This window comes from Megalobrama amblycephala, linkage group LG13 (assembly GCF_018812025.1).
Source record: "Megalobrama amblycephala isolate DHTTF-2021 linkage group LG13, ASM1881202v1, whole genome shotgun sequence".
NCBI lineage: Eukaryota > Metazoa > Chordata > Actinopteri > Cypriniformes > Xenocyprididae > Megalobrama > Megalobrama amblycephala.
The window spans coordinates 1,059,737-1,086,524 of record NC_063056.1 but is presented as its reverse complement, the minus strand read 5'-3'; the positions used below and the strand labels follow the sequence as shown (position 1 = coordinate 1,086,524).

General features: G+C 41.9%; 1 protein-coding gene and 1 long non-coding RNA gene across 3 annotated transcripts in view; both read right to left on the bottom strand.

Moving 5' to 3' along the window:
* The window catches only part of LOC125243277 (zinc finger protein 236-like), a 36,405-nt gene extending 19,357 nt beyond the window's left edge, over positions 1-17,048 (bottom strand). The window contains exons 1-12 of one of the 2 annotated variants that reach the window (XM_048152791.1): positions 16,868-17,048; positions 12,727-12,855; positions 11,203-11,367; positions 10,922-11,100; positions 6,593-6,720; positions 6,343-6,515; positions 6,035-6,160; positions 5,367-5,537; positions 4,821-5,016; positions 4,283-4,555; positions 3,858-4,061; positions 3,176-3,308 (exon numbers count right to left, since the gene is read on the bottom strand). In XM_048152791.1, coding sequence (XP_048008748.1) covers positions 3,176-3,308; positions 3,858-4,061; positions 4,283-4,555; positions 4,821-5,016; positions 5,367-5,537; positions 6,035-6,160; positions 6,343-6,515; positions 6,593-6,720; positions 10,922-11,100; positions 11,203-11,367; positions 12,727-12,855; positions 16,868-17,014 — 2,024 coding nt within the window. In that variant the 5' untranslated portion in view covers positions 17,015-17,048. The remainder of the gene's footprint in view (positions 1-3,175; positions 3,309-3,857; positions 4,062-4,282; positions 4,556-4,820; positions 5,017-5,366; positions 5,538-6,034; positions 6,161-6,342; positions 6,516-6,592; positions 6,721-10,921; positions 11,101-11,202; positions 11,368-12,726; positions 12,856-16,867) is intronic. The other variant, XM_048152792.1, reaches the window with a different exon arrangement.
* Positions 17,049-23,833: 6,785 nt separating this feature from the next.
* On the bottom strand, positions 23,834-25,511 carry LOC125243311. Its single transcript, XR_007179019.1, has 2 exons — positions 24,585-25,511; positions 23,834-24,472 (listed from the first exon to the last, which is right to left on the bottom strand). It is a non-coding gene; the product is annotated as an uncharacterized LOC125243311 (long non-coding RNA).
* Between the last annotated feature and the right edge of the window lie 1,277 nt (positions 25,512-26,788).

Sequence of the window (26,788 nt, the reverse complement as noted above, 5' to 3'; positions counted from 1 at the left end):
AATAAAGTGTCCAACACATTAGAAACACTTTTAACTGTGAGTAAGTAATTAAGTAGCAAACACTCTGTCTAGAGCAAACACGAACGCTCGCTTATAATCAACCCATCCAACGCATCTGCACCGGACACATTTATAGATGCGCCACAACTGTTTCAGTCTGACATGTCAAAGTAAACATTATAGACTGGATCATATATCTTTCTGGATGGGTGCATGATGATGTTGTATTGAAGCTACCATTGTAGCGCGTATCATCATAATGTCATGTTCATGACCTATTTAATCTTTGAAGGGTTTAATGCAGTGAATTTTGGCTTGCTCTTCTGTAAACGAAGCAGATTGTTTTTTCCTATTTGCTAATCTATGTCAATTATGTAATATCCTTATCTTGTAATGTGTCAATCATGATCCTATAGTGGCTAAACATCCTCCAGCCCCAACCACTACAGTAGCCACGCCCCAAACTCTCCTCCTGCTACAGTAGCCACGCCCCAAACTCGCCTCCTGCTACAGCAGCCACGCCCCAAACTCTCCTCTTGCTACAGTAGCCACGCCCCAAACTCTCCTCCTGCTACAGCAGCCACACCCCAAACTCGCCTCCTGCTACAGCAGCCACGCCCCAAACTCGCCTCCTGCTACACTCTCCTCTTGCAGCCACACCCCAAACTCGCCTCCTGCTACAGTAGCCACGCCCCAAACTCGCCTCCTGCTACAGTAGCCACGCCCCAAACTCTCCACCTGCTACACTCGCCTCCTGTAGCCACGCCCCAAATCCTGCTACAGCAGCCACGCCCCAAACCTCCTGTTACTAGCCACGCCCCATCGCCTCCTGTTACAGCCACGCCCCAAACTCGCCTCCTGCTACAGCAGCCACACCCCAAACTCTCCTCCTGCTACAGTAGCCACGCCCCAAACTCGCCTCCTGCTACAGCAGCCACGCCCAACTCTCCACCTGTTACAGTAGCCACACCCCAAACTCTCCTCCTGCTACAGCAGCCACACCCCAAACTCGCCTCCTGCTACAGTAGCCACGCCCCAAACTCGCCTCCTGCTACAGTAGCCACAGTAGCCACACCCCAAACTCGCCTCCTCTAACCACACCCCAAACTCGCCTCCTGCTACAGTAGCCACGCCCCAAACTCTCCTCCTGCTACAGTAGCCACACCCCAAACTCTCCTCCTGTTACAGTAACCATGCCCCAAACTCGCCTCCTGCTACAGTAACCACGCCCCAAACTCGCCTCCTGCTACAGTAGCCACGCCCCAAACTCGCCTCCTGCTACAGTAGCCACACCCCAAACTTGCCTCCTGTTACAGTAACCATGCCCCAAACCCTCCTCCTGTACAGTAACCACGCCCCAAACTCGCCTCCTGCTACAGTAGCCACGCCCCAAACTCGCCTCCTGCTACAGTAGCCACGCCCCAAACTCTCCACCTGTTACAGTAGCCACACCCCAAACTCGCCTCCTGTTACAGTAACCACACCCCAAACTCGCCTCCTGCTACAGTAGCCACGCCCCAAACTCGCCTCCTGCTACAGCAGCCACGCCCCAAACTCTCCTCCTGCTACAGTAGCCACGCCCCAAACTCTCCTCCTGCTACAGTAGCCATGCCCCAAACTCTCCACCTGCTACAGTAGCCACGCCCCAAACTCTCCTCCTGCTACAGTAGCCACACCCCAAACTCGCCTCCTGCTACAGTAGCCATACCCCAAACCCCCACCTGCTACAGTAGCCACTCCCCAAACTTGCCTCCTGCTACAGCAGCCACGCCCCAAACCCCCACCTGCTACAGTAGCCACTCCCCAAACTTGCCTCCTGCTACAGTAGCCACGCCCCAAATCCCCCACCTGCTACAGTAGCCACATCCCAAACCCTCCTCCTGTTACAGTAGCCACACCCCAAACTATCCTCCTGCTACAGTAGCCATACCCCAAACCCCCACCTGCTACAGTAGCCACTCCCCAAACTTGCCTCCTGCTACAGTAGCCACGCCCCAAATCCCCCACCTGCTACAGTAGCCACATCCCAAACCCTCCTCCTGTTACAGTAGCCACACCCCAAACTATCCTCCTGCTACAGTAGCCACACCCCAAACTATCCTCCTGCTACAGTAGCCACGCCCCAAACCCCCACCTGCTACAGTAGCCACGCCCCAAATCCCCCACCTGCTACAGTAGCCACATCCCAAACCCTCCTCCTGTTACAGTAGCCACGCCCCAAACCCCCACCTGCTACAGTAGCCACGCCCCAAACTCTCCTCCTGTTACAGTAGCCACGCCCCAAACCCCCACCTGCTACAGTAGCCACGCCCCAAACTCTCCTCCTGTTACAGTAGCCACGCCCCAAACCCCCACCTGCTACAGTAGCCACGCCCCAAACTCTCCTCCTGTTACAGTAGCCACGCCCCAAACCCCCACCTGCTACAGTAGCCACATCCCAAACCCTCCTCCTGTTACAGTAGCCACGCCCCAAACTATCCTCCTGCTACAGTAGCCACGCCCCAAATCCCCCACCTGCTACAGTAGCCACGCCCCAAACCCTCCTCCTGTTACAGTAGCCACGCCCCAAACTCTCCACCTGTGACAGGAGCCATGCCCCAAACTCTCCTCCTGCTACAGTAGCCACGCCCCAAACCCTCCTCCTGTTACAGTAGCCACGCCCCAAACTCTCCACCTGTGACAGGAGCCATGCCCCAAACTCTCCTCCTGCTACAGTAGCCACGCCCCAAACTCTCCTCCTGTTACAGTAGCCACGCCCCAAACCCCCACCTGCTACAGTAGCCACGCCCCAAACTCTCCTCCTGCTACAGTAGCCACGCCCCAAACTCTCCTCCTGTTACAGTAGCCACGCCCCAAACCCCCACCTGCTACAGTAGCCACATCCCAAACCCTCCTCCTGCTACAGTAGCCACGCCCCAAACCCTCCTCCTGTTACAGTAGCCACGCCCCAAACTCTCTTCCTGCAAAAGTAGCCACGCCCCAATCTCTCCTCCTGTTACAGTAGCCACGCCCCAAACCCTCCTCCTGCTACAGTAGCCACGCCCCAAATCCTCCTCCTGCTACAGTAGCCACACCCTAAACTCCCCAAAATCACATTTTCATGTTATTCAAGGTAAAAGGATTTTGCCTGATTTCTTATTAAAATGTAAATCTGAAATCTGTGCATGACTTGGACCTGATGTGCTGCTTAAGGTGACTTGACTTCTTGTAGGCTTTGCTGCAGAATCCACACTTATAGGGACGCTCATTCTCCACGATGTCCAGATACTGCTGCAGGGCGGCCCGTGAGCTCTGGTTCTGCAGGAGTCCTGCAGTGAGACAGGCAACACAACACATCAATAATACTTCAGTGCACCTCCACAGTGACCACCGGACTCTTCAGACTGATCAAAGTGTTTTAAGCTGTCTTATCTTACAGAAAGTTAAAGCAAATTAAAGCCAGTTTACCACCATCAGTTTACCTGTGGAAAACAATTTCTAACACTTCCTTTTTAATTAAAGCATTTTGCAGTCGTCAGTAACTAACAAAGAATGCCTAAATGTAGAACAAAAGTGTTTACCATGATCAAAAATGAAGTGAAAGAGGCCCTTTCTAATGAAGGAAAATATTCACTTGAAATGGAATTTCAGGGGCAGTTTTTACATTTCTTTTCCAAGCAACAATTAAAATAGAAAATAACTAAATATACCAGGTTTGATGACACTGAGAGATTCTTTTTAGGGGAATTTTTGTCACTTTCTGTGGCATTTTTGGCCCGAGGGTTAATTTCTGACCCTGATTTAAACTGAATACGATGATACATGAGAGGAAGTACAAGGTCAGGTACTGTTATTTTGGAGAGAGATGGTGTTCGTACCCATGTCTGTGATGAGTATGGGCTCTTGGAGAGGTATGTCAGGCAAAGGCAGATTGCTCCGGGACACTCGGGTTTTGTGAGGTTTTCGGGGGAACTTGTGTTTTTTATGGTGGATACTCTTGAAGTGAGAGGTGATGTGAGTTTTCCTGTGGCCGGATGTACGGAAGAACTTCTCACAGTGAGGACAAGGGAACGGCCGAACACCTGAGGAAAGGCACAAACAAGTCAAGCCATTTTTTCCAAGCGATGTGCACATTTGCCCCTTTTCACATTCTGATCTGGCAGCTGTTGAAGAAGTGTAAGCTTTGCTTTGTTTGCTCTTCGAGCGTGTTTGGGAAATGTCCCGCCCCTTACAATAACTGCCAGTTTCAACACACAACTAACTCAAGCAGGCCCCGCCCCTTTATTAAGCCTGTTGTTCTCACCGGTGTGCAGACGCTGATGGACCTTCATGCTCCCAGACGTGGAGAAGCACTTCATGCAGTACGGACACTCGAAGGCTTTAATGCCGGTGTGGATCTTCATGTGGGCGGTCAGGGTGCTCTTGACCGCAAAGGCACGGAAGCACTGCTTGCACTTGTAGGGTTTCTCGTGAGTGTGAATGCGGATGTGCCGCACCAGATCGCTGGGCTTCTTGAACTCTTTGGAGCAGTAGGGGCAGCCGTGCCACCTCACCCCATTCTCCTGCCTGATGGTGCCTGAAAACAAGCACAGAAATCACATCTGCTGTACTGCGGTGAAGAACACCAACAGAATCAGTGAACACTGGTCTGCTGATCGTCATTTTATCTTGTCAATGATGCAAATTAATGCAAATTCAGATTCTGCTGTTTATTACTGTGAAGCTGCTTTGAAACAATTTCTGTTTTATAAAGCACTATAAACATAAAGCTGGCTTGACTTGATTTATCCATGTAGTTAGAGGATAATTCACTGAAAGTGTTCCAGGCCTGTAAAGCATACCTAGCATCTGTGGAGGCTTTTTGATAATGCTTCTTTTCTCCTTTTTGACAACGGTGTCGGTCATGAGTATTTTGGAGGGCGCCGGTCCATCGCCTGCCGAAGCCGGGGCGACTGTGTCCGTCTGAAGCTTCTCTGAGCCGCTCTGAGCTTCAGGCTGAACTGGAATCTCAGTCAGTCCGCTGTTCTCCAGAGCTTGCTGTGAAAACACCACATCATGAACGCCATTTCTAAATTATTTTTAGTATTTCCTGAGGAGCTTATGTCAAAAAAATCATAATTTAGAAATAAAAGGCAATCTTCTACCCTGATTTTAGCCCTCGGTCTCCTTTAAGACTGTGGGTCACTTAACTAACAGTTAACTGATGTAAATAAAAGTAACGAGAATGTAGTCACATCATTGGAAACCATTCATCAGTGTCCCACGGTGTAGTGATCCAGGGTCCTTACCAGCGCCCAAACTCATGAACACTATATAGTGACTGATGACCTAGGGAGCGGATTGAGACGCACCCTTACTCCCTCTTCACTAGAACAGATCTTGTGTACCTGTAGGATGTCCTGGTTGATGGCCGTGCCTATGGCTTGCCCAGGGGGAGGAGCCTGAGTGCTGTCTGCAGTCACATGGTCAGACAGCTCCAGCAGCTGTTGGATCACATCTGTCACACCCTCCGCCCCTTCCGAGCCCACTGTACCCTGATCAACCCTTGCATTTCCCTTCTGAAAAACAGGAAGACAGAGTCATACTTTACAGGTGAGCTGTTTGTGTAACTGAGAACAAAATGCTTGAATCTTCATTATTTTCTCCATTGTTGCAGCTCCTCTCTTCCTAACGCTCGGTTTAGTTCCTGTCTCTATGAAGCCCCTCCTTCTGAAAAGCACAATGTGCTCTGATTGGTCGGCTGGAGCAGTGTGTTGTGATTGGCGTTTGGGAAATGTCCTGCCCCTTACCATAAGCGCCAGTTTCAACACACTACTAACTAACTCAACCAGTCCCCGCCCCTTTATTCTGCGTATGAATTATTTAAATGAGGAATATTGTGAAGAAAACTCAATGGAGGCGTTTCAGAAACACTGACACTGATATAGAGCAGAACTGGAGCTGGAGTGACTTCTTCATGCTCAAAGAGCAACATTACACACTAAAGACAGATGCTGTAGTCGGAGCATCCTCTTTAAAGAGGAGTTTATGTCAGACAGGAAGACACTGAACTCACCTGTGTTGTTGGCTCCTCAACTTCCATTACTGATATGTGCATTTTGCTGATGTGAGCATTGAGGCTGCCAAGCTTTTTATAGACGCAGCTACAGTCCATACAGGGGAAGAGTGGAGCACCAGCCGCCTAAAAACAGAGAGATTTCATCAATAATATATACAAATCTGGAGCTCTCCACATTTTTGTTGTATTAGTGTTAACCATTACGTGATTAATTGATTGTTAAATTGAATGACAGCTGATTATAAATACTCCCCCCACACACATACAATTTGCATTACAAAGATAATGCGATGGACAGATGTTACCTGAGAGTGAACTCTCTGAACGTGCGAATGCAGGTTTCCTTTCTGTGAGAAAGAGGCAGGACAGAGCAGACACATGTGAGGCTTCTCTCCGGTGTGTCGCACCATGTGTGTCTGCAGCACCACCTTCTGGTTGAAGGCCTTTCCACAGTGAGTGCATTTATATGGCCTCTCTCCTGAAGCACACAAAAACACATGCTCAGACAGAGTATTCCTCTCCTTTGAAGAATAAAAATGGTCTATGTGTGTTCACCTGTGTGAATGCGTATATGTCGCACAAGCTGACTGGGTTTCTTAAACGTCTTCCCGCAGTGGTGGCAAATGTTCTTGAATCCTCTCCGATCAATGTTCTTATAGTTCCTTGAACTTGTTATAATAGGCCTAAAAATGAAGTGAGGATCAATTATGAGCAACAGAGCTGAACTGAAAGAGTACATACAGTACATCTGAATTCATTCACACATACAAAAGTGATCTGATTTTAGAGCACATATTGTTCTCTTCCTAGCAGCAAAGTGCATGTTTCTGTGTGAGTTTGTTGTGTTCTCAGTGGTTTCATATATAATGTCTAGTTTTTCCCATATAACCATTTACAAAGTCGGCAAGTGACGTGCTTGTTCAGAAACAATCATAGACTGACATGATAGACTCATAGATTGAGCAGCACCACATTTAATAATCTTTTGCAATTTGGGTGGAAAGAGAAAGAAAAGAAAATGACACCAGAGAAAAGTAATGTCCACTGTGATGGATGCACGGTTTGAAGACGTTGTGAATCTGTGCTTCAATTTGCAGGTTTACTGTTGGATCAGATATAAGTTTCGAAGGCATCAAGGATGTCTCATTTCAGAATGGCAACCATTATAAAATTGATTGTTATTTCTTGTGAAGTGTAAGCAGTTGTAATTTCACCAACAGCCTCTTTGCAATCTCTACATTACTTAGTGACATAATGTGACAACAGAGACAAGTAGTTCGTCTGTCCACAGCAGACGCCACATGACTACGAGACGCGACAAAATCAATCACAAACCACAGCCAATCAGAAGAGCGTATGGGCGGAGTCTCTGTGCAAGCGCACTGCACTCGCAACCAAATCGATCCAAAATCAGAGCCAATCAGAAGAGAGAGTGGGCGGAGTCTCTGTGCAAGAGCACTGCACTCGCAACCAAATCGATCCAAAATCAGAGCCAATCAGAAGAGAGAGTGGGCGGAGTCTCTGTGCAAGAGCACTGCACTCGCAATCAAATCGATCCAAAATCAGAGCCAATCAGATGAGAGAGTGGGCGGAGTCTCTGTGCAAAAGAACTGCACTCGCAATCAAATCGATCCAAAATCAGAGCCAATCAGAAGAGAGAGTGGGCGGAGTCTCTGTGCAAAAGAACTGCACTCGCAATCAAATCGATCCAAAATCACAGCCAATCAGAAGAGAGAGCGGGCGGAGTCTCTGTGCAAGAGCACTGCACTCGCAATCAAATCGATCCAAAATCAGAGCCAATCAGATGAGAGAGTGGGCGGAGTCTCTGTGCAAAAGAACTGCACTCGCAATCAAATCGATCCAAAATCAGAGCCAATCAGATGAGAGAGTGGGCGGAGTCTCTGTGCAAAAGAACTGCACTCGCAATCAAATCGATCCAAAATCAGAGCCAATCAGATGAGAGAGTGGGCGGAGTCTCTGTGCAAAAGAACTGCACTCGCAATCAAATCGATCCAAAATCACAGCCAATCAGAAGAGAGAGTGGGCGGAGTCTCTGTGCAAGCGCACTGCACTCGCAACCAAATCGATACAAAATCAGAGCCAATCAGAAGAGAGAGTGGGCGAAGTCTCTGTGCAAGCGCACTGCACTCGCAACCAAATCGATCCAAAATCAGAGCCAATCAGATGAGAGAGTGGGCGGAGTCTCTGTGCAAGAGCACTGCACTCGCAATCAAATCGATCCCAAATCAGAGCCAATCAGATGAGAGAGTGGGCGGAGTCTCTGTGCAAAAGAACTGCACTCGCAATCAAATCGATCCAAAATCAGAGCCAATCAGATGAGAGAGTGGGCGGAGTCTCTGTGCAAGAGCACTGCACTCGCAATCAAATCGATCCAAAATCAGAGCCAATCAGAAGAGAGAGTGGGCGGAGTCTCTGTGCAAGAGCACTGCACTCGCAATCAAATCGATCCAAAATCAGAGCCAATCAGATGAGAGAGTGGGCGGAGTCTCTGTGCAAAAGAACTGCACTCGCAATCAAATCGATCCAAAATCAGAGCCAATCAGATGAGAGAGTGGGCGGAGTCTCTGTGCAAGCGCACTGCACTCGCAACCAAATCGATCCAAAATCAGAGCCAATCAGATGAGAGAGTGGGCGGAGTCTCTGTGCAAAAGAACTGCACTCGCAATCAAATCGATCCAAAATCAGAGCCAATCAGATGAGAGAGTGGGCGGAGTCTCTGTGCAAGCGCACTGCACTCGCAATCAAATCGATCCAAAATCAGAGCCAATCAGATGAGAGAGTGGGCGGAGTCTCTGTGCAAAAGAACTGCACTCGCAATCAAATCGATCCAAAATCAGAGCCAATCAGAAGAGAGAGTGGGCGGAGTCTCTGTGCAAGCGCACTGCACTCGCAACCAAATCGATCCAAAATCAGAGCCAATCAGATGAGAGAGTGGGCGGAGTCTCTGTGCAAAAGAACTGCACTCGCAATCAAATCGATCCAAAATCAGAGCCAATCAGATGAGAGAGTGGGCGGAGTCTCTGTGCAAGAGCACTGCACTCGCAATCAAATCGATCCAAAATCAGAGCCAATCAGAAGAGAGAGTGGGCGGAGTCTCTGTGCAAGCGCACTGCACTCGCAATCAAATCGATCCAAAATCAGAGCCAATCAGATGAGAGAGTGGGCGGAGTCTCTGTGCAAAAGAACTGCACTCGCAATCAAATCGATCCAAAATCAGAGCCAATCAGAAGAGAGAGTGGGCGGAGTCTCTGTGCAAGAGCACTGCACTCGCAATCAAATCGATCCAAAATCAGAGACAATCAGATGAGAGAGTGGGCGGAGTCTCTGTGCAAGCGCACTGCACTCGCAATCAAATCGATCCAAAATCAGAGCCAATCAGAAGAGAGAGTGGGCGGAGTCTCTGTGCAAGAGCACTGCACTCGCAATCAAATCGATCCCAAATCAGAGCCAATCAGATGAGAGAGTGGGCGGAGTCTCTGTGCAAAAGAACTGCACTCGCAATCAAATCGATCCAAAATCAGAGCCAATCAGAAGAGAGAGTGGGCGGAGTCTCTGTGCAAGAGCACTGCACTCGCAATCAAATCGATCCAAAATCAGAGCCAATCAGAAGAGAGAGTGGGCGGAGTCTCTGTGCAAGAGCACTGCACTCGCAATCAAATCGATCCCAAATCAGAGCCAATCAGATGAGAGAGTGGGCGGAGTCTCTGTGCAAAAGAACTGCACTCGCAATCAAATCGATCCAAAATCAGAGCCAATCAGAAGAGAGAGTGGGCGGAGTCTCTGTGCAAGCGCACTGCACTCGCAACCAAATCGATCCAAAATCAGAGCCAATCAGAAGAGAGAGTGGGCGGAGTCTCTGTGCAAGAGCACTGCACTCACAATCAAATCGATCCAAAATCAGAGCCAATCAGATGAGAGAGTGGGCGGAGTCTCTGTGCAAAAGAACTGCACTCGCAATCAAATCGATCCAAAATCAGAGCCAATCAGATGAGAGAGTGGGCGGAGTCTCTGTGCAAAAGAACTGCACTCGCAATCAAATCGATCCAAAATCAGAGCCAATCAGATGAGAGAGTGGGCGGAGTCTCTGTGCAAAAGAACTGCACTCGCAATCAAATCGATCCAAAATCAGAGCCAATCAGATGAGAGAGTGGGCGGAGTCTCTGTGCAAGCGCACTGCACTCGCAATCAAATCAATCCAAAATCAGAGCCAATCAGATGAGAGAGTGGGCGGAGTCTCTGTGCAAAAGAACTGCACTCGCAATCAAATCGATCCAAAATCAGAGCCAATCAGAAGAGAGAGTGGGCGGAGTCTCTGTGCAAGAGCACTGCACTCGCAATCAAATCGATCCAAAATCAGAGCCAATCAGAAGAGAGAGTGGGCGGAGTCTCTGTGCAAGAGCACTGCACTCGCAATCAAATCGATCCAAAATCAGAGCCAATCAGAAGAGAGAGTGGGCGGAGTCTCTGTGCAAAATAACTGCACTCGCAATCAAATCGATCCAAAATCAGAGCCAATCAGAAGAGCGTGTGGGCGGAGTCTCTACAGACGGACTGCACTCACAACCAAATAGATAAATACATGATCAAATTCATAATATTACACCACTAATGTTATTAAAAATACATACTGAGTGACTGAAACAATATTTGTCGTAGAATACAACTGTCTGAATGTTCTTGTTTAATTTTTAAGATCTAAAGTGAATTATCCATTTCAGTATGACTATAAATGATATTTGAACTGCGGCTGCATGCAAAAGTGCTGTGTGAACATTTGGCTTTTGAAGAACGGAAGGCAAACGTAAACGATGACAGAGTTTTCATCTCTGTCTCAAGACAACAGCACTGATTCAGCGGTCACACCTGATCTTGGCATGGCTTCTCAAATGTTCTTTCAGCTGGTTTTGCGACGAGAACTCTTTGCTGCAGGTCTTGCAGGTGTGCGACTTCGTTCCACTGAGTTCCTGCCGGTGTTCCTCCAGATGCAGAGAGAGCTGACTCTGCAGGATGAACTCGTCTCCACACTCAGAGCACAGGAAGTTCTGACAACACAAACAGACACTGCTGCTAAAGACAGCGCAAGCAGACACCGAAAGACTGATTTTACAGGTGAACTGAGAATTAATTAAAGGAAGTTGCCCGACCTCTTCTTTCTCGTGGATCATGACATGAGCCTTCAGACTGGCCACTCTTGAGAACTTCTTATGGCACACGGGGCATTTGGGCTCGCTGGTGGTGTGAGTGGATTTATGAAGGCCAAGATTGTACTCCACATTGAAGGACACCGGACACTGGTCACAGCGATACGGCTGCACACAGGGAGAAGTGAGGAAGAGTTATCAGCAGTTCATGACAAACACATTTACCATTACACTTCCAAAAGGCTTTTTTCTCCTCGCAGTGATGCCAGAGAAGAACCATTTCTGGTTCCCCAAAGAACCTTTCAGTGAACCGTTCTTAAAAGAACCATTTTTTCTTAGTGTGAAGAACATTTAAAAAATCTAAAGAACCTTTTTCCACTGTAAAGAACCTTTTGTGGAATGGAACGATTTCATAAAAGGTTCTTCATGGAACCATCGAAGCCAATAAAACACCTTAAGAGTGTTTCTATCAAAATAGGACCATAACAAAAAAAATTCCAATGACAGTAAACCCTACTTTTAGTTTTTTGTTACAATGCGCTGAGAACATCAGACAGGTTTTGAAGTCAACGAAGCAGCATTCTGAAACTTCATACAAACATGAGCACCTTTTTTTCTTGTGCCACATAGAGAATTAAGAGAAACTGGTGTAACAAACTGAGTGTCAGTGGCGTGTGAATCAGTGATGATCAAAACAAGCTTTAAAATAAGCTAAAACAGCTTGAAGGTGTAAGCTGGCGTATATATTATATTAATTTGTTCCCAAATGCATTTTTATTTAAGAACCTGGGCTCTCTCTCAAGGTTATCGTCTCAAAATATAGATGCATGAGGGAGTTTAAAAGTGTGATTTCTAGACCTGAAAGTCAGGGAAATTTTCATAATGAATTAATTAAGCTCACAAAAGACTAGAAAAGTCATGTAAATTCACAGCTAGTAAAGTGTAAACCCCATATAACATTATTTAAACTTCTGGAATTGTCTAAAAATAGAATTTTGTTATTTTAATGAACTATAATTCTTTTAATATATTGCTGCTCCTAGCCCCTAGTGTGTGTGTGTGTGTGTGTGTGTGTGTGTGCATGAGGAAGACCGAATAATTAAAGTAACAGGTGACAGACAGGTGAGGAAACAAGCAAGTGGTGGAAAAATGAGGCAATAACAAAGTGCATGTAAACAGTATTCAGTGTTAAACAGTAGAGTAATATTTTCCAAGTGAAACAGGAGGCAAAATGAAAATGTAGGGCAGGACTACTGCAGTGTATTTATATGACAGGTGGATAGAGGAAACGTGTTTGGATATTAGTTAGCGTTGACATGGCCTATAGGTAAGGTAACTGTCCGCAGCATGCGTGTAACTGCTGATCCTTCATACCATTATTAAACCGCTGGGCTATGAGCCTGTTCAATAAGCATTATGTGATATAAAGCATGAGTTAAATGATATGGTCATATATCAGTGCAGCCCAGATCACGTGTGAGATGATGATGATGATGATGATGATGATGAAGAAGAGCAGTCTCTTGCCTTATCGTTGACCTCATGCTCTCGCAGGTGTCTCTGAAGTTGACTCTCGCTGGGGAAATTCTGGGAGCAAATATTACATTTGTTCTCTGCAGGCTTCTGGTTCTCTGATCCGGCTTCCTTGACCTCCATCTGCAGCCCAATAAAGACAGTGAATGAGAAAAGGACAAAGTATTCTCTCCAGGGATCAGTTCAAACTTCACTAAACATTTGAAGCTCACCTCCCATCCAATAATCAATGAAATCACAGATTTGTGCTTTGATACTTTTGATATGTAACAAAGTCTCTGCTTTCATATTCAGTCAGTTTCATCTCAGTCAATAAATGTGTTTTGTGTCTTTAATGTGTGGTGACGGATCGCTGTAGTTTAACCGATCATCTCTTGCTCTTTACTACTAGTTACAGCAGCAAATAAACATGAATGAACATCAGAAGGAATGATGAAAGATACAGAACAACTAACTGAAATCAATCATGACTCGTGTAATCAATCGGTCAGTGTTTCAACCGCGGAGATTTAGCTCCCAGCCTGACCATCTGACCATAAGTTTTGTCGTCTGTCGCTTTAAATGCTCAAGCTTTAAAGCAGGATGGATTCTGATTGGCTGTCAATGTTTTTATCGTTTATCAGCTGGAAAAAAAAATTGATCTAAAAGTGATTCCAATAATATCGATTCTCTGTGTTGTTGTTATTGTTATAACTGTGATGTGAACTTCTATTGAGCATGGTTTTAGGACTACATCTTTATCATTATAGTTATCGTCCTTTAGACCAGCCTGCGAAACCAGCTATGACAGGCTTTAAGACCAGCTCAGGCTGCTTTTGGTTGTTTCTTACAGCAGGGTTACCTCAGAAAAGCCATTCAATGACCACAAACTCGAGAGTTAGCTAGAAAAAAATTCTAGCAAGCATACTATATTACATATTGGTCACCGTGATTTCGCCAAGTAAGACATGTTCCTAGATCAACATATTTCCGATTGGTCGATTGGATGTTGATCCAGGAACATGTTGTACTTGATGAAATCACGTTCACCATTACATACTCATTATATTTTTTTACTTAACCGTTACCGATTCTTCATTATTTAATGTATGTTTGAATAAATCAGACATGAAAACTGCAATCGTTTAAATGTTTATATTTCAAAACACAGAAATCAAAAACTAATTTTGGTCCATCATGACAATTCATGAAATTAATTAAAAAGTCTATTCATACAATTATTAAAAAAACAAAACAAACAAACAAAAAAAAAAAACTATACTAAAATAAGTAAAATAAAGAATGTTGAAAGAAATGACATGTAAATAATAAATCTGAGCTAAGACACAGAAGATCAAATAGTTTAGATAATTAAATAATCAGATATAGTGGATCCAGGGAGAGATAAAACATGATCCAACAAAACACTTAATGTCAGTGAATAATCTTATTCCAGTAATAAAGTTTCTGTCTAGTGTAATTTACAAACACCTCGCAGAATCTGACAAATGTTACTATGAATGTTAATAATAACAAAATAAGAGGCATCAAAACATTCGTTTTTTTATTGAGTAAGCTCTGAATAAGGTTTACATACAGTCCATAATACAAAATATTAGCTGAATTTATAAAAATGACCTTGTTCAAGAGTTTACGTACTCAACCCGAATGATGGCGTGACTTTACAAAAACATCTTTTCTTTTTTCTAATTGGTTACAGCAGTTTTTTGGGCGGGACCTTGGGGCCTGAGTGGTTCGAGATAGGAAAGTACGGCATTCAGACTCCTGAACTAAAGTCAATAGTTTATAAATTAAAATAAATAGTCTAGTTCTCCCGTCTGAATGACATCCTGTTCAAAAACACATAATGAAAACACACTAGAACACTATAATAAAGTGTGAATTTTCTCTGCTTTAGTTTAGTTTCGAGGTTTCAGGGGCTTTTGGGTCCCTTAAAGGGATAGTTCACCCAAAAATAAAGATTCTGTCATCATTTACTCCCCTCAGGCAGTTCCAAACCTGAATGAGTTTCTTTGTTCTGATGAACACAAAGGAAGATAATTGAAGAACATTTGTAACCAAACAGTTGTGGGGCACCACTGACTTACACAGTACGGAAACAAACACTAATGAAGTCATCGCTGCCCCACAACAAACATTCTTCTAAACATCTTCCATCCAACAGGAGGTCAGCCATCATGGTTCTGTGAAAATGCATGTGGTGAACTTTTAAATACTCCTCCTAGCGGATTCATATGATTGTCACCAGTCTTGGGCAAAGACATTAAAGGGTTAGTTCACCCAAAAATGAAAATAATGTCATTAATTACTCACCCTCATGTCGTTCCACACCCGTAAGACCTTCATTCATCTTCAGAACACAAATTAAGATATTTTTGATGAAAACTGATGGCTCCGTGAGGCCTTCATAGCCAGCAATGACATTTCCTCTCTCAAGATCCATTAATGTACTAAAAACATATTTAAATCAGTTCATGTGAGTACAGTGGTTCAATATTAATATTATAAAGCCACGAGAATATTTTTGGTGCACCAAAAAAACAAAATAATGACTTATTTAGTGATGGCCGATTTCAAAACACTGCTTCAGGAAGATTCGGAGCGTTATGAATCTTTTGTGTTGAATCACGATTCAGATCACGTATCAAATCGCCAAACTGCTGAAATCACGTGACTTTGGCGCTCCGAACCGCTGATTTGACACGCTGATTCATAACGCTCCGAAACTTCCTGAAGCAGTGTTTTGAAATCGGCCATCATTATATAAGTCATTATTTAGTTTTTTTGGTGCACCAAAAATATTCTCGTGGCTTTATAATATTAATATTGAACCACTGTACTCACATGACCTGATTTAAATATGTTTTTAGTACATTAATGGATCTTGAGAGAGGAAATGTCATTGCTGGCTATGCAGGCCTCACTGAGCCATCGGATTTCATCAAAAATATCTTAATTTGTGTTCTGAAGATGAATGAAGGTCTTACGGGTGTGGAACGACATGAGGGAGAGTAATTAATGACATTATTTTCATTTTGAACTAACCCTTTAAAGATTGATTTTTGATATCTCAAATTATTTCACCATGGTGACATTTTTTGGTGAAAAAGTCATTTCTTCTACATGCATTGAGTAATTAGATCAAACATGAACTATGTTCGGTCAAGGATCGAGTTTTATTGTTGTGTTTATTGTTATTTTACATATAGATTCAGCCAGTCGCGGGCTCATGTTCAGAATAGTTGTGTATTTGGGCTTGTTAATGGTTGGCACCTATAGGACAAAACGTGTAACCACTTTATCATTATTTAGTTTGTAACTTTTCAATAAATGTTATGAAATGTTTTGCAAAGTTACTTTAGCAGTGTTGCATAAACTGTTCAGACTTTATCATCTAATCATTTTCTTCAAGACTGGTCATAACTTTATAACAACAGGTCTAATTTGAATCCACCAAGTAAGACTGGAGATTAACCCTTGTTTAAGTGCTAGTTAGTCAGGACTAGTTAAGTCTTAACATAGTGTCTGAGGAAATCATGCTACTATTAATATAATATTCAACAGTGACAGATGGGTGTTTAACTCCACAGGTTAGAGTTACTCGTGTGTGTTTAGCACTACAGTAAGAGAAAGATCAGTGTTGTAGGAGGGTTTGGTCAGTAAAGTCTGGAGAGCAGGTAAACATTAGTGAACCCACACTGATCTGTGTAATCTTCAGATCAGAGAAACTCACTATATAAGGCATGATAATCATCACAGCATCTGTACATTATCCCCAGAACAGCTCGACAAGTTCCACCCTCCTCACACACGAACGGAAGCGTTAGCTAACACTAGCAGCGGCTCTAAACGCGTTTTATTGAGATGTTTGTGTTCGTCTGGAGCTCTCAGAGCATCTCCATCTCCAGCACACACGAGCGCGTTATTAATATCATTCCGCCGCAATCACTCCCGCAGCACAAACACAACGACACACACGCGCGCGCACACACCACAGCGCCATATCCGGGGACTATATACACGCGCTTCAAACGCCTTTCTCTAAACTTCTGCTCCATTTTAGCCATGCACTACGCACTTCAGCGAGCAGCTTATGGTGTGAGGGTTTTATTTGTGAGGCTGCGGTTGACTTTACCGGTTTCGTTGTCATCTTTATTCCTTTGTTTTCGTGGCCGGCCCCGCGGCATAGTTCCAGTTTATAGAGCGGGTGTAGTGTGAGCGATTTGGATTTCAAAATGGCGGCCGGGTTCAGTGAGTGGAGACAGCGCAGCAGCAGCGCCATATCACACCAGAACGCCAGAGCGACACCTACCGGGCATCAGTGTCTGCGTTTCATTTTATAAACACTCAATAAATTAAATGTGCTGGAAAAATGTCCTCAATTTCATGACATGAAATCGATTTTTGACTACTTTTTATGTATTAATGCTGCCTTCACGTGCTCTCGGAATTATTGTAAATGTCCTAGGTAAAAATAAAGGCAAATAAACGCCCTCCCATTTCGAAATTTGAATGTGATGAGCTCACGACTTCAGAAGTGGGAGTTATCAAATTTCCGAAGGCAGCATAAATGATCTTTTATGTCAAGGAAAACTGCGCGAAATTTAAAGGGGTGGAGCCTTGAGATTTTCGTGACACTGGGCGGAGCTAATATGAATATTCATGAGTTCAAAATGAAAAACAAATCAGTTCATGTGAGTACAGTGGTTCAATATTAATATTATAAAGCCATGAGAATATTTTTGGTGTGCCAGAAAAACAAAATAACGACTTATATAGTGATGGCCGATTTCAAAACACTGCTTCATGAAGCTTCGGAGCGTTATGAATCAGTGTATCGAATCAGCGGTTCGGAGCGCCAAAGTCACGTGATTTCAGCAGTTTGGCAGTTTGACATGCGATCTGAATCATGTTTGATACACTGATTCATGACGGGTCCGTGTACTTTTGCATCCGTTCCTTTTTCGTTTTTTAACCACGTCAAGAAAAACAAAAAACGGATGGTTGTTGTATTTTTAAATGCTATGGTGAATACCAAAATTTACATTTAAACCGAATACACAAATTTCATGTGCACAAAATAAATATTGACTTCTTTTCAGATTTTTATTACGTTTTGCATCTTTATAAACCAAAATTAAAAAAGGACAGATGAAAGTCGAAAAAATGTCAATTTACAAGTTTTCTTTTGTAAAATTGTCATTTATCCCACACTTTCGAGAGCCATGTCTCTGAAACATGATAATAATTGACTTTTCCACCCCATTCTCACTCACGAGGGGTCCGATACTGCCGCATGTCCAAGAGATGCTATACTGCCGGCAAACCATGTCCCGCTTCGTCCAGCGATAGTGATATCGGAGGAGCAAATTCACTACTTATAAGCAGCCCATTATGAACACAATTAACACGTTAAGCTTTTTCCTTGAAAATAAAACACAGTTATGAAGAAAACACTTAATGCATTAAGACACTGATATTAAATGACCAATAAAGGTGTGCAGACAAGCAGGTCAGGCTGAAGGCAACACGCTTTCAACGTCTAGCGTTATGGAAAACTGTCATAAACGCTTAACATAAAAATATTGTCCTTCCACTTTGTTTACGTTGCCGTTGTCTTAGCCTTAGATGCTGTTGATGACAAGGAAATGTGCGAGAAAATAGTTTCTCCCTGGTTGTTGTTTTAGTAGGATTAATCCACGTAAAGCGCTAATGTCCAGCGATGCGGCTGTAACGCATTGCTTTCAATGAGAACTGAGAAATATTTCATGTCAAACCTCCACTGAGGCAAAGGGCATGGGAATTTTGTCTTCATGAAAATCACATATTGGGGTATAATTTTGTCATCATAACAAATTTTAGTATATTTTCAATTTTAACAGCATAGCAAAGCTATAAAGTGACTCCTAACAATATAAAACACCTAACAGAGCCAGACGAAAAACTCACAGTAATTTAAATGTCGTTTTGGCCTTCAGAGGAAAAAGCAAAATGACGGGATTGAGACCACAAGCGGGAACTCGATCATGTTAGAGCGCTAAACAAGAGGCTATAGGGCTAAGGTTTAGAAATGTAATGTTTAGGTTAAAATATAAATATACAAATAACAATAATAGTAATTTAATGAATGAAAATTAATCAATGTCAATTTAGCCTGGCTCTTGAAGCGAGTCATTCTATTGACGCCAGAGGAACAGGCACTAGATGGCGCTATAGCGTCTGTGTGTATGCTGCAAAACACTGAAAATTAAATTTAGCTTTTTTACATATTAAAAAACAAGTTGTATATCATTTATATTATTTTTAACAAAATAATAATCTTGCATAAGGAAAATTAGCTTGTATCTGCTAATTCTATTCTTCAGTGTTAAAATAAAAAACAAAGAAACCGCATTTCCCATATTTCATTTCTGGTTTAAAAAAGAAAAAACGAATGGGCGCAAAAGTATATGGACCATAACGCTCCGAAGCTTCCTGAAGCAGTGTTTTGAAATCGGCCATCACTTAATAAGTCGTTATTTTGTTTTTTTGGCACTCCAAAAATATTCTCGTGGCTTTATAATATTAATATTGAACCACTGTACTCACATGAACTGATTTAAATATGTTTTTAGTACATTAATGGATCTTGAGAGAGGAAATGTCATTGCTCCCTATGCAGGCCTCACTGAGCCATCGGATTTCATCAAAAATATCTTAATTTGTGTTCTGAAGATGAACGAAGCTGTGGAACGGCATGAGGATGAGTAATAAATGACATTATTTTCATTTTTGGGTGAACTAACCCTTTAAGAAGTGGGAATTATCAAAATTCCGATAGCACATGAAGGCAGCATAAATTATTTTTTATGTCAAGGAAAATTGCGCAAAATTTAAAGGGGTGGAGCCTTGAGATTTTCGGTGACAGTGGGCGGGGCTAACATGAATATTCATGAGTTTACAGTTAAAGCGCCACTAAAAATATTAGTGCTCCTCGGATCACAGTAAATTGTTTTTGGTAACATGATTTCATTTAATTGTCGAACTAAGTTAAGCTTTTTTTTTTATATAACCGTTCATTTATGCACAATAGATTGTAGATTGTCATGACCATTGTGTCCTGTGTGTATGTTTGATTGAATGATTACACAGACATCCCACCTCTCCAGGAAGTTCCGGGAGTCTCCCGCATATTCATAGCAGCTCCCTGATGCCTGCAAATCATGCTGCATTCACGCCATGTCGTAATCTGCTTTAGGTCCAACACACCTTAAATCTGCAGTGGTCATGTGCTACAAGTCAGCTCTCAGAAAATGTTTACACGTTGTAGAAGATTTTTGCAGGCTGGGATATGAACACTTTTTGTTATACTAGTTGAACCTCTCTTCACATCCTGATAGCAATCAATAATAGGAGTGGTCTAAATATTAAAACATGTACATAATATGTTTTGTGGAAGCCCAGACCAAGAAATGTTCCTTCAATCATTGCATTCGTTCAATGCGTTCACGGCCTATCATAATTACGAGATGGCAACCAATTATGTATGGAAATGCTTTAATGCGACACATCCACATCAATGAGTCTACAGATCGCGATCTCGAATCAAACAGATAAAATCACATTTTAAAACTAACTTGCCGTTTCCAATAATGGTTGTATCGATTACATCACTACGACACTAGGAGGCGACAAGTGACTGTTAAAGGTGCCCTTGAATGAAAAATTGAATTTACCTCGGCATAGTTGAATAACAAGAGTTCATGGAAATGACATACAGTGAGTCTCAAACTCCAGTGTTTCCTCCTTCTTATGTAAATCTCATTTGTTTAAAAGACCTCAGAAGAACAGGCGAATCTCAACATAACACCGACTGTTACGTAACAGTCGGGATCATTAATATGTACGCCCCCAATATTTGCATATGCCAGCCCATGTTCAAGGCATTACACAAGGGCAGCCAGTATTAACGTCTGGATCTGTGCACAGCTGAATCATCAGACTAGGTAAGCAAGCAAGAACAACAGCGAAAAATGGCAGATGGAGCGATAATAACTGACATGATCCATGATAACATGATATTTTTAGTGATATTTGTGAATTGTCTTTCTAAATGTTTCGTTAGCATGTTGCTAATGTACTAAATGTGGTTAAAGTTACCATCGTTTATTACTGTATTCACGGAGACAAGAGAGCCGTCGCTATTTTCATTATTAAACACTTGCAGTCTGTATAATTCATAAACACAACTTCATTCTTTATAAATCTCTCCAACAGTGTAGCATTAGCCGTTAGCCACGGAGCATAGCCTCAAATTCATTCAGAATCAAATGTAAACAATATAACAGTATACAATACTCACATAATCCGCCGCATGCATGACGAACACTTTGTAAAGATCCATTTTGAGGGTTATTCGGTTGTTAAGTCTGACGTCACGCGGCAGCGCATCCGGGTCCTAACACTTTATTTCCTACCACAAGAAAACAACAAATGGTGCTAATATACACACACGATGTGGTGTAATACTACAAAAAAAATTATAATCATAACCTTTATCTCCATACCAAAATTCTAGATGGTCAGACAATGATTCGTCTTTTATAAAAAGTTAAAATATTAATGTCTGTGACACTGTGAGCACGGAGACTGTTGTGTAGACTGAAAGTATTTAAAATGTTCAACTTTTTAAAATGTTTGATGTTTAATATGAACAAATAGCGCTCATAAACGGTCGTTGATGGCATTCTCAAGTGAAACGAGTCGAGGCTTGGACCCGGAAATGGCGTTCCTTACATCACGACTTAACAAGCGGATATTAGCTGTGTAAACTTTGTTAAGGCACTGTTTAAGGCAAGCGTGAGCTCTGTGGGCATAAATCGGCGCGTTTATAATGATGCCCCAAAATAGGCAGTTAAAAAAATTAATAAAAAAAAATCAATGGGGTATTTTGAGCTGAAACTTCACAGACACATTCAGGGGACACCTTAGACTTGTATTACATCTTGTGAAAACATAATCTAGGGCACCTTTAAAACGTATTTGATATTGATTGATTCATTCAAAAGATTTGTTCAAAAACATTGACTCATCTGGTAATGAAACAAGTGAAATAGTTATGAGTGAGTCATTGAATCATTCATTCAAACCCATTTTTTAAATGTTTTTAAATGGACTGCAGCAATTAATATTTTGTTCTCTAATAAATAATTATATGCTATTTTGTTTAGTTGTCTGTTCAGAATCGTGAGAGAATCATGATCTCTGTTTGAAACAAACAAACCAAAAAAATCTTGATTCTCAATCGTGCAACTCTAACACAAATTAAAATAACACATGCACGTTCATCTTCCCCGCTGATGCAGCAATTTTTTTAAATGTTATGTATTTAGCCCTATATGTTTCGTCTGTTTTTATATTGTTTGTCAACACACATTACATATTATGTATCTGCATCCACTAATCTTCCATCCATCCTGACTAGTGCTGGCTATTTGACATATTTGACATAATTATTTTGAGCAATAGGATTATATAAAATACATAATGTAAAATTAAATTATATAAGTGGCCTATATAAAATTACAAAATAAACATTAATCAATTAGTACTTTTTTACTTAACTACATTAAAAATCAAGTACTTTTGTACTTTCATTCAAGTAAAATTGAAAAGGAGCACTAAATACTTTCACTTGAGTCATATTTTATAATACGTATCTGTACTTTTACTCAAGTGCTTGATTTGTGTACTTCACCACTGCTTGTATAAATGTGTCTGAGGTGGAATGAAGGTGTGATTCTGTACTGTGCCATATTCCTTGCTCACTTGGTAAATAACATGATTCACAGAGCAAGACAATGATTTTCACAAATTAATCTAAAGTAATAACCCATATATTCACTTGCACATTAACTGTAAACCAATATACTACTGTAATGCTGAATACAAATAAAAAAGATTTTATTTACAAAATGTGTACATGGACAAGACATGATTGCCCCTTTGTAGAGATCTTCTAAAAAGTGAACCAGGTGATCAAAGTTTACCCCGGGAAATATGTTGCCATTGTCATCAAACTTCCCCAACCTGCATGACATCAGCCTTTCCTTTTTCCAGTTTCCTCTATATTAGTTTCCTTCACACCTACGCCATATTGTCTTGAACACTTTGGTACAACCGGTCCTGCTGTTTAAGGAAATGCCCTCCGCTGAAACCATGTCCTACACACTTTCATTGATCTACAATAAAGAGGCAAATCATCCACACATGATGATCGAGAAAATGTTGACACTTCCAGTGTTTAACTGTGATATAATGTATAATTGTGTTCCTCACAGGTTTCTGGTGCGTCACATGGGCAACGCCGTGACCAGAGAGCAGATGATGAGGGGAAAATGTGGTTGTTATCTGCTTTTTGGTACGTGGAACAAACATCGTGGCCTTCAAATATTCAGCCCACGAGATTGACCTGTTCTCCACCGACTTGCTCAAAGACCTAAAATACACACAGACAAAATGAACAAGGCTCTATTGGCATTTATACAAATGAACTGTCCAGCAGTCCATGTGTTTGTGGATGGTATAGGACACACAGACTCTTAATGCCAAGCGTTGACACAGCCAGACTGATCTGGGTACAGAGAAACACAAATCTCACTCTCAGTTGAGCAGTAACAAACAGATTATCCCTGTGCGCTGTTCGTTTGGGGTGTTTTTACTCCACACTTATGGAGGATAATTTATATAAATAAATTAAAAAACTATTTATTTTTTAAAAATTATTCACTTTATAAAAGACCCACATTTGTAACTTTTATTCATGGGGATAACATGGATAATTTGACATGGTTTAGTGTAAGATTTTTGCCCATCTTTTGGAAAATGTGGTTTTAAAAGTAAAAAATGATCACATTATCCAGTAGATGCTGCAGAGCTCCACTATTTGCTATTTGACTGAAATACATCTTTTCACAAGTTTTTCCAGTTGGATTCATATCTGCATAGTATGAAATCACAACAATAAAAATTACTTTTTGTCAAAGTTTAGCATTTTTTGTTCTGAAAAAAAAAAAAAAAACAGTTTTTCAATAATGTTACATTATGATTAGAATCAAACTTGAACAAGCGTCTTTAGAGTTTATTTCAGTTATCTGTTTTTCACACAACTCTACACTTAAGTTACTAAATAAACAGAACAAAAATGAAGAGTTATATTACATATTGTGTATACAAATACACGACATGAACATCAAAATACAATGAAATGAACAGCAGTAACAAATGAGCATAAAGCAGTAACAAATTAGAAAACAGTGAATAGGAAAAAATCAAACACCTAGGAAGGATAATTGGTGGTCTCATCTCACACAGTCTGGTTTATGAGTCTGCAGACGGGGTTGTCGCAGGTTCTGCACATCACTGTGGTTTTCCGATCCTGTTCACGGGAACAGAGGTGGCGTCTTATCCTCTTCCTGGTGTTTGCTTCTGTATGTGACGTGGAAGCTTCATTTTCCACCTCTAGAGATCTTTTGGCGTTTGTCAGGACACAGAGAGAGGCTGGTGCGTGGAAGGTGCTGTCGAGCCTCCATAAGAGGAGCCATCAGAGCTGTTAGAAGCTCCTCCAGAAATAACCTTGAAGCTTTTCCCTGAGAGTCATTCTGGACAGATGTCAGACTGCAGGAATTCAGTGCTGAGACATCAAGCCTGCTGAAAAACAGCACTGAGCTGTCTTTCGTTTGCAGGTGTAAGTGGTTACCATCTGCAGTATTACAAACACACACACTTCATCTGCTGCTGTTTGCTTGTAAAATATATATGACACTCACTTTATAATTTCAATAAATATAGAAGAAAAACTAAAAACTAAAAACCTTCTCCAGGTTGTCCACTCCTCCGTTGCAAGCAGGACAGGTGGGAGTTCTGGCTTATTTCTAATTGTTCTGACCATTGTTTCAGCAGCTCCTGGGAAGATCATGTGACCCCGCAGGCCTGACATCAACTCTCATCCGCTGGTTCTTATCTTGCTGTGTAAGCTTGCATCTGTCAGGCGTAGCTTGTTGTCGAATTGCATGCCGCCCAAATTTTGATGCCGTATTTCTCTGGCTTACTGGGTATGAACTGTCTGAATGGACAGCGCCCTCTAATGGCACCAGGCTCTCATCAACCGTGACATTTGGGCCAGGATTGTACATCATCTGCAGATGTTCAACACATTTGTTCCACACAAACCGGATTGCTGCTAATTCTTGTCTGCTTATCATCAAACCTGATGATCCTTGACATTTTCCTGAAGGTCTCCAAAGGCATGACTTCTGGAATCTGGATGCCATAAACCTGCCGTGGACTCATTGTTGGAGTGGTATACAAGAATGACAAGACCAATATCTGAATGTCTGCCAAATCCACTCATCTCCCCTCCACATGTGACATTTCAAGCACAATCTTTTGAATGAGTTTGATTTGATGTCCTCAGCATGAGAACATGCATACCTGGGGTCATCTGCAGTGTCTTTGAATCGTTTGATGATGTCCAGCGAATGCTTCCATTTCTAGAGAGAAGTGTTTGGCTCCTCATCAGCATCCTCTTCATCTGAAGTTTCCTCATCAGTTTCGTTGTGATCTTGGTCCTGCTCTTCTGTTTCAGAAGCTTCATCAAAGTCCTCTGATTCAGCATCTGCCACATCTTCACCATCACTATAATCCAGAGTCTCCTGAAGACTGAACTGGTTCTTCATGATGTTGTAACAGAATGAACTGTGTAAGTCACAGTTACCTGAGCTGCAGTCACATGACGTTGTTTCTGTGTTATAGTCTCACAAATGTGTTCCTCTGTGTGTGTGTGTGTGTGTGTGTGAGCATGATCATTTAGCATTGTGGATGTTTTAAAGTGTGCCACTTCATTTCTGTCTATGTGTGTTGTGTGTTGTTTTGGATTTTGAGGATGAATTTTGTCCATTTTCTCAGTGAGACTCAACAGCACGAGTGTGACTTTTTTGTTTGTGTGAATTTATTTTTTTATTTGTTGATCTAGAAAGTGTTGACAACTGTACAAAGGCCTGTGCCATTTGGACAAAGAGAACATTTTTATTTTTTAATTTCAGCAAACTCACACCACTTTGTAAAGTAATGACAAAGATATAGCCTTCATTCGTTGTTGAGAGTTTCCCACTAAATCCATCCCCACAGTAAACCGTGGCTAATAAACATTCATGTTCACAAAAAATTCATAAAAATATTCTTTGTGTTCTTCATACAAAGATGACTTTCCACAGCAGGGGTATATTGATTTTGATTCTTCAGAGAACATTGTTTTCTCAGCACAGTCGGACCTAAAATATATTGTAAAGAGACAGTTTTGACAATGGACATGTGCAGTATGAACGCAAGGAATGATTCACATAATTAAACTCACTCGTGTTTAATGTCTGCAGACGCGTCAGGCCAAGCTGGTCAAACGTTTCTTGGGCTCTCTTTTTTTCAAAGTCTCTTCTTTTCAAACATAATACTTAAAACTTAATCTAAAAAGTATAGAGTTGTGATCATTATAAGCAACCAATGAACCCTGCTGTACATTTAACATACTCACTTTCATATGTTCAGGTGTTTCACGTTAGATTTCATGTGTGATTGTGCAGAACTGGTCTCTGTCAGGGTTGGTGGCTGTACAAAATCCACAATGATGGAGAATACAACAAGAATGATCTATAAGTAAATACAACACAGACATAAGGGTAACACTTTACAATAAGGTTCAACATGAACTGCTCTTATACAGCATTTATTAATGTTTGTTAATGTTAATTTCAACATTTACTAATGCATTATTCATTATTAAAATCTTGTTAACATTAGTTAATGCACTGTGAACTAACATGAACAAACAATGAACAACTAACGTTAATGAAGATTCGTAAATACAGCAACAAATGTATTGTTTATGGTTAGTTCATGTTAGTTGATACATTAAATAATGTTTACCTAATGAAGCTTATTGTAAAGTGTTACCGAAATAAGAAATTACAAACACGTAACATAAACAAGACCAAAGAAAGAACTGAGGAAACTAGCCTTAACT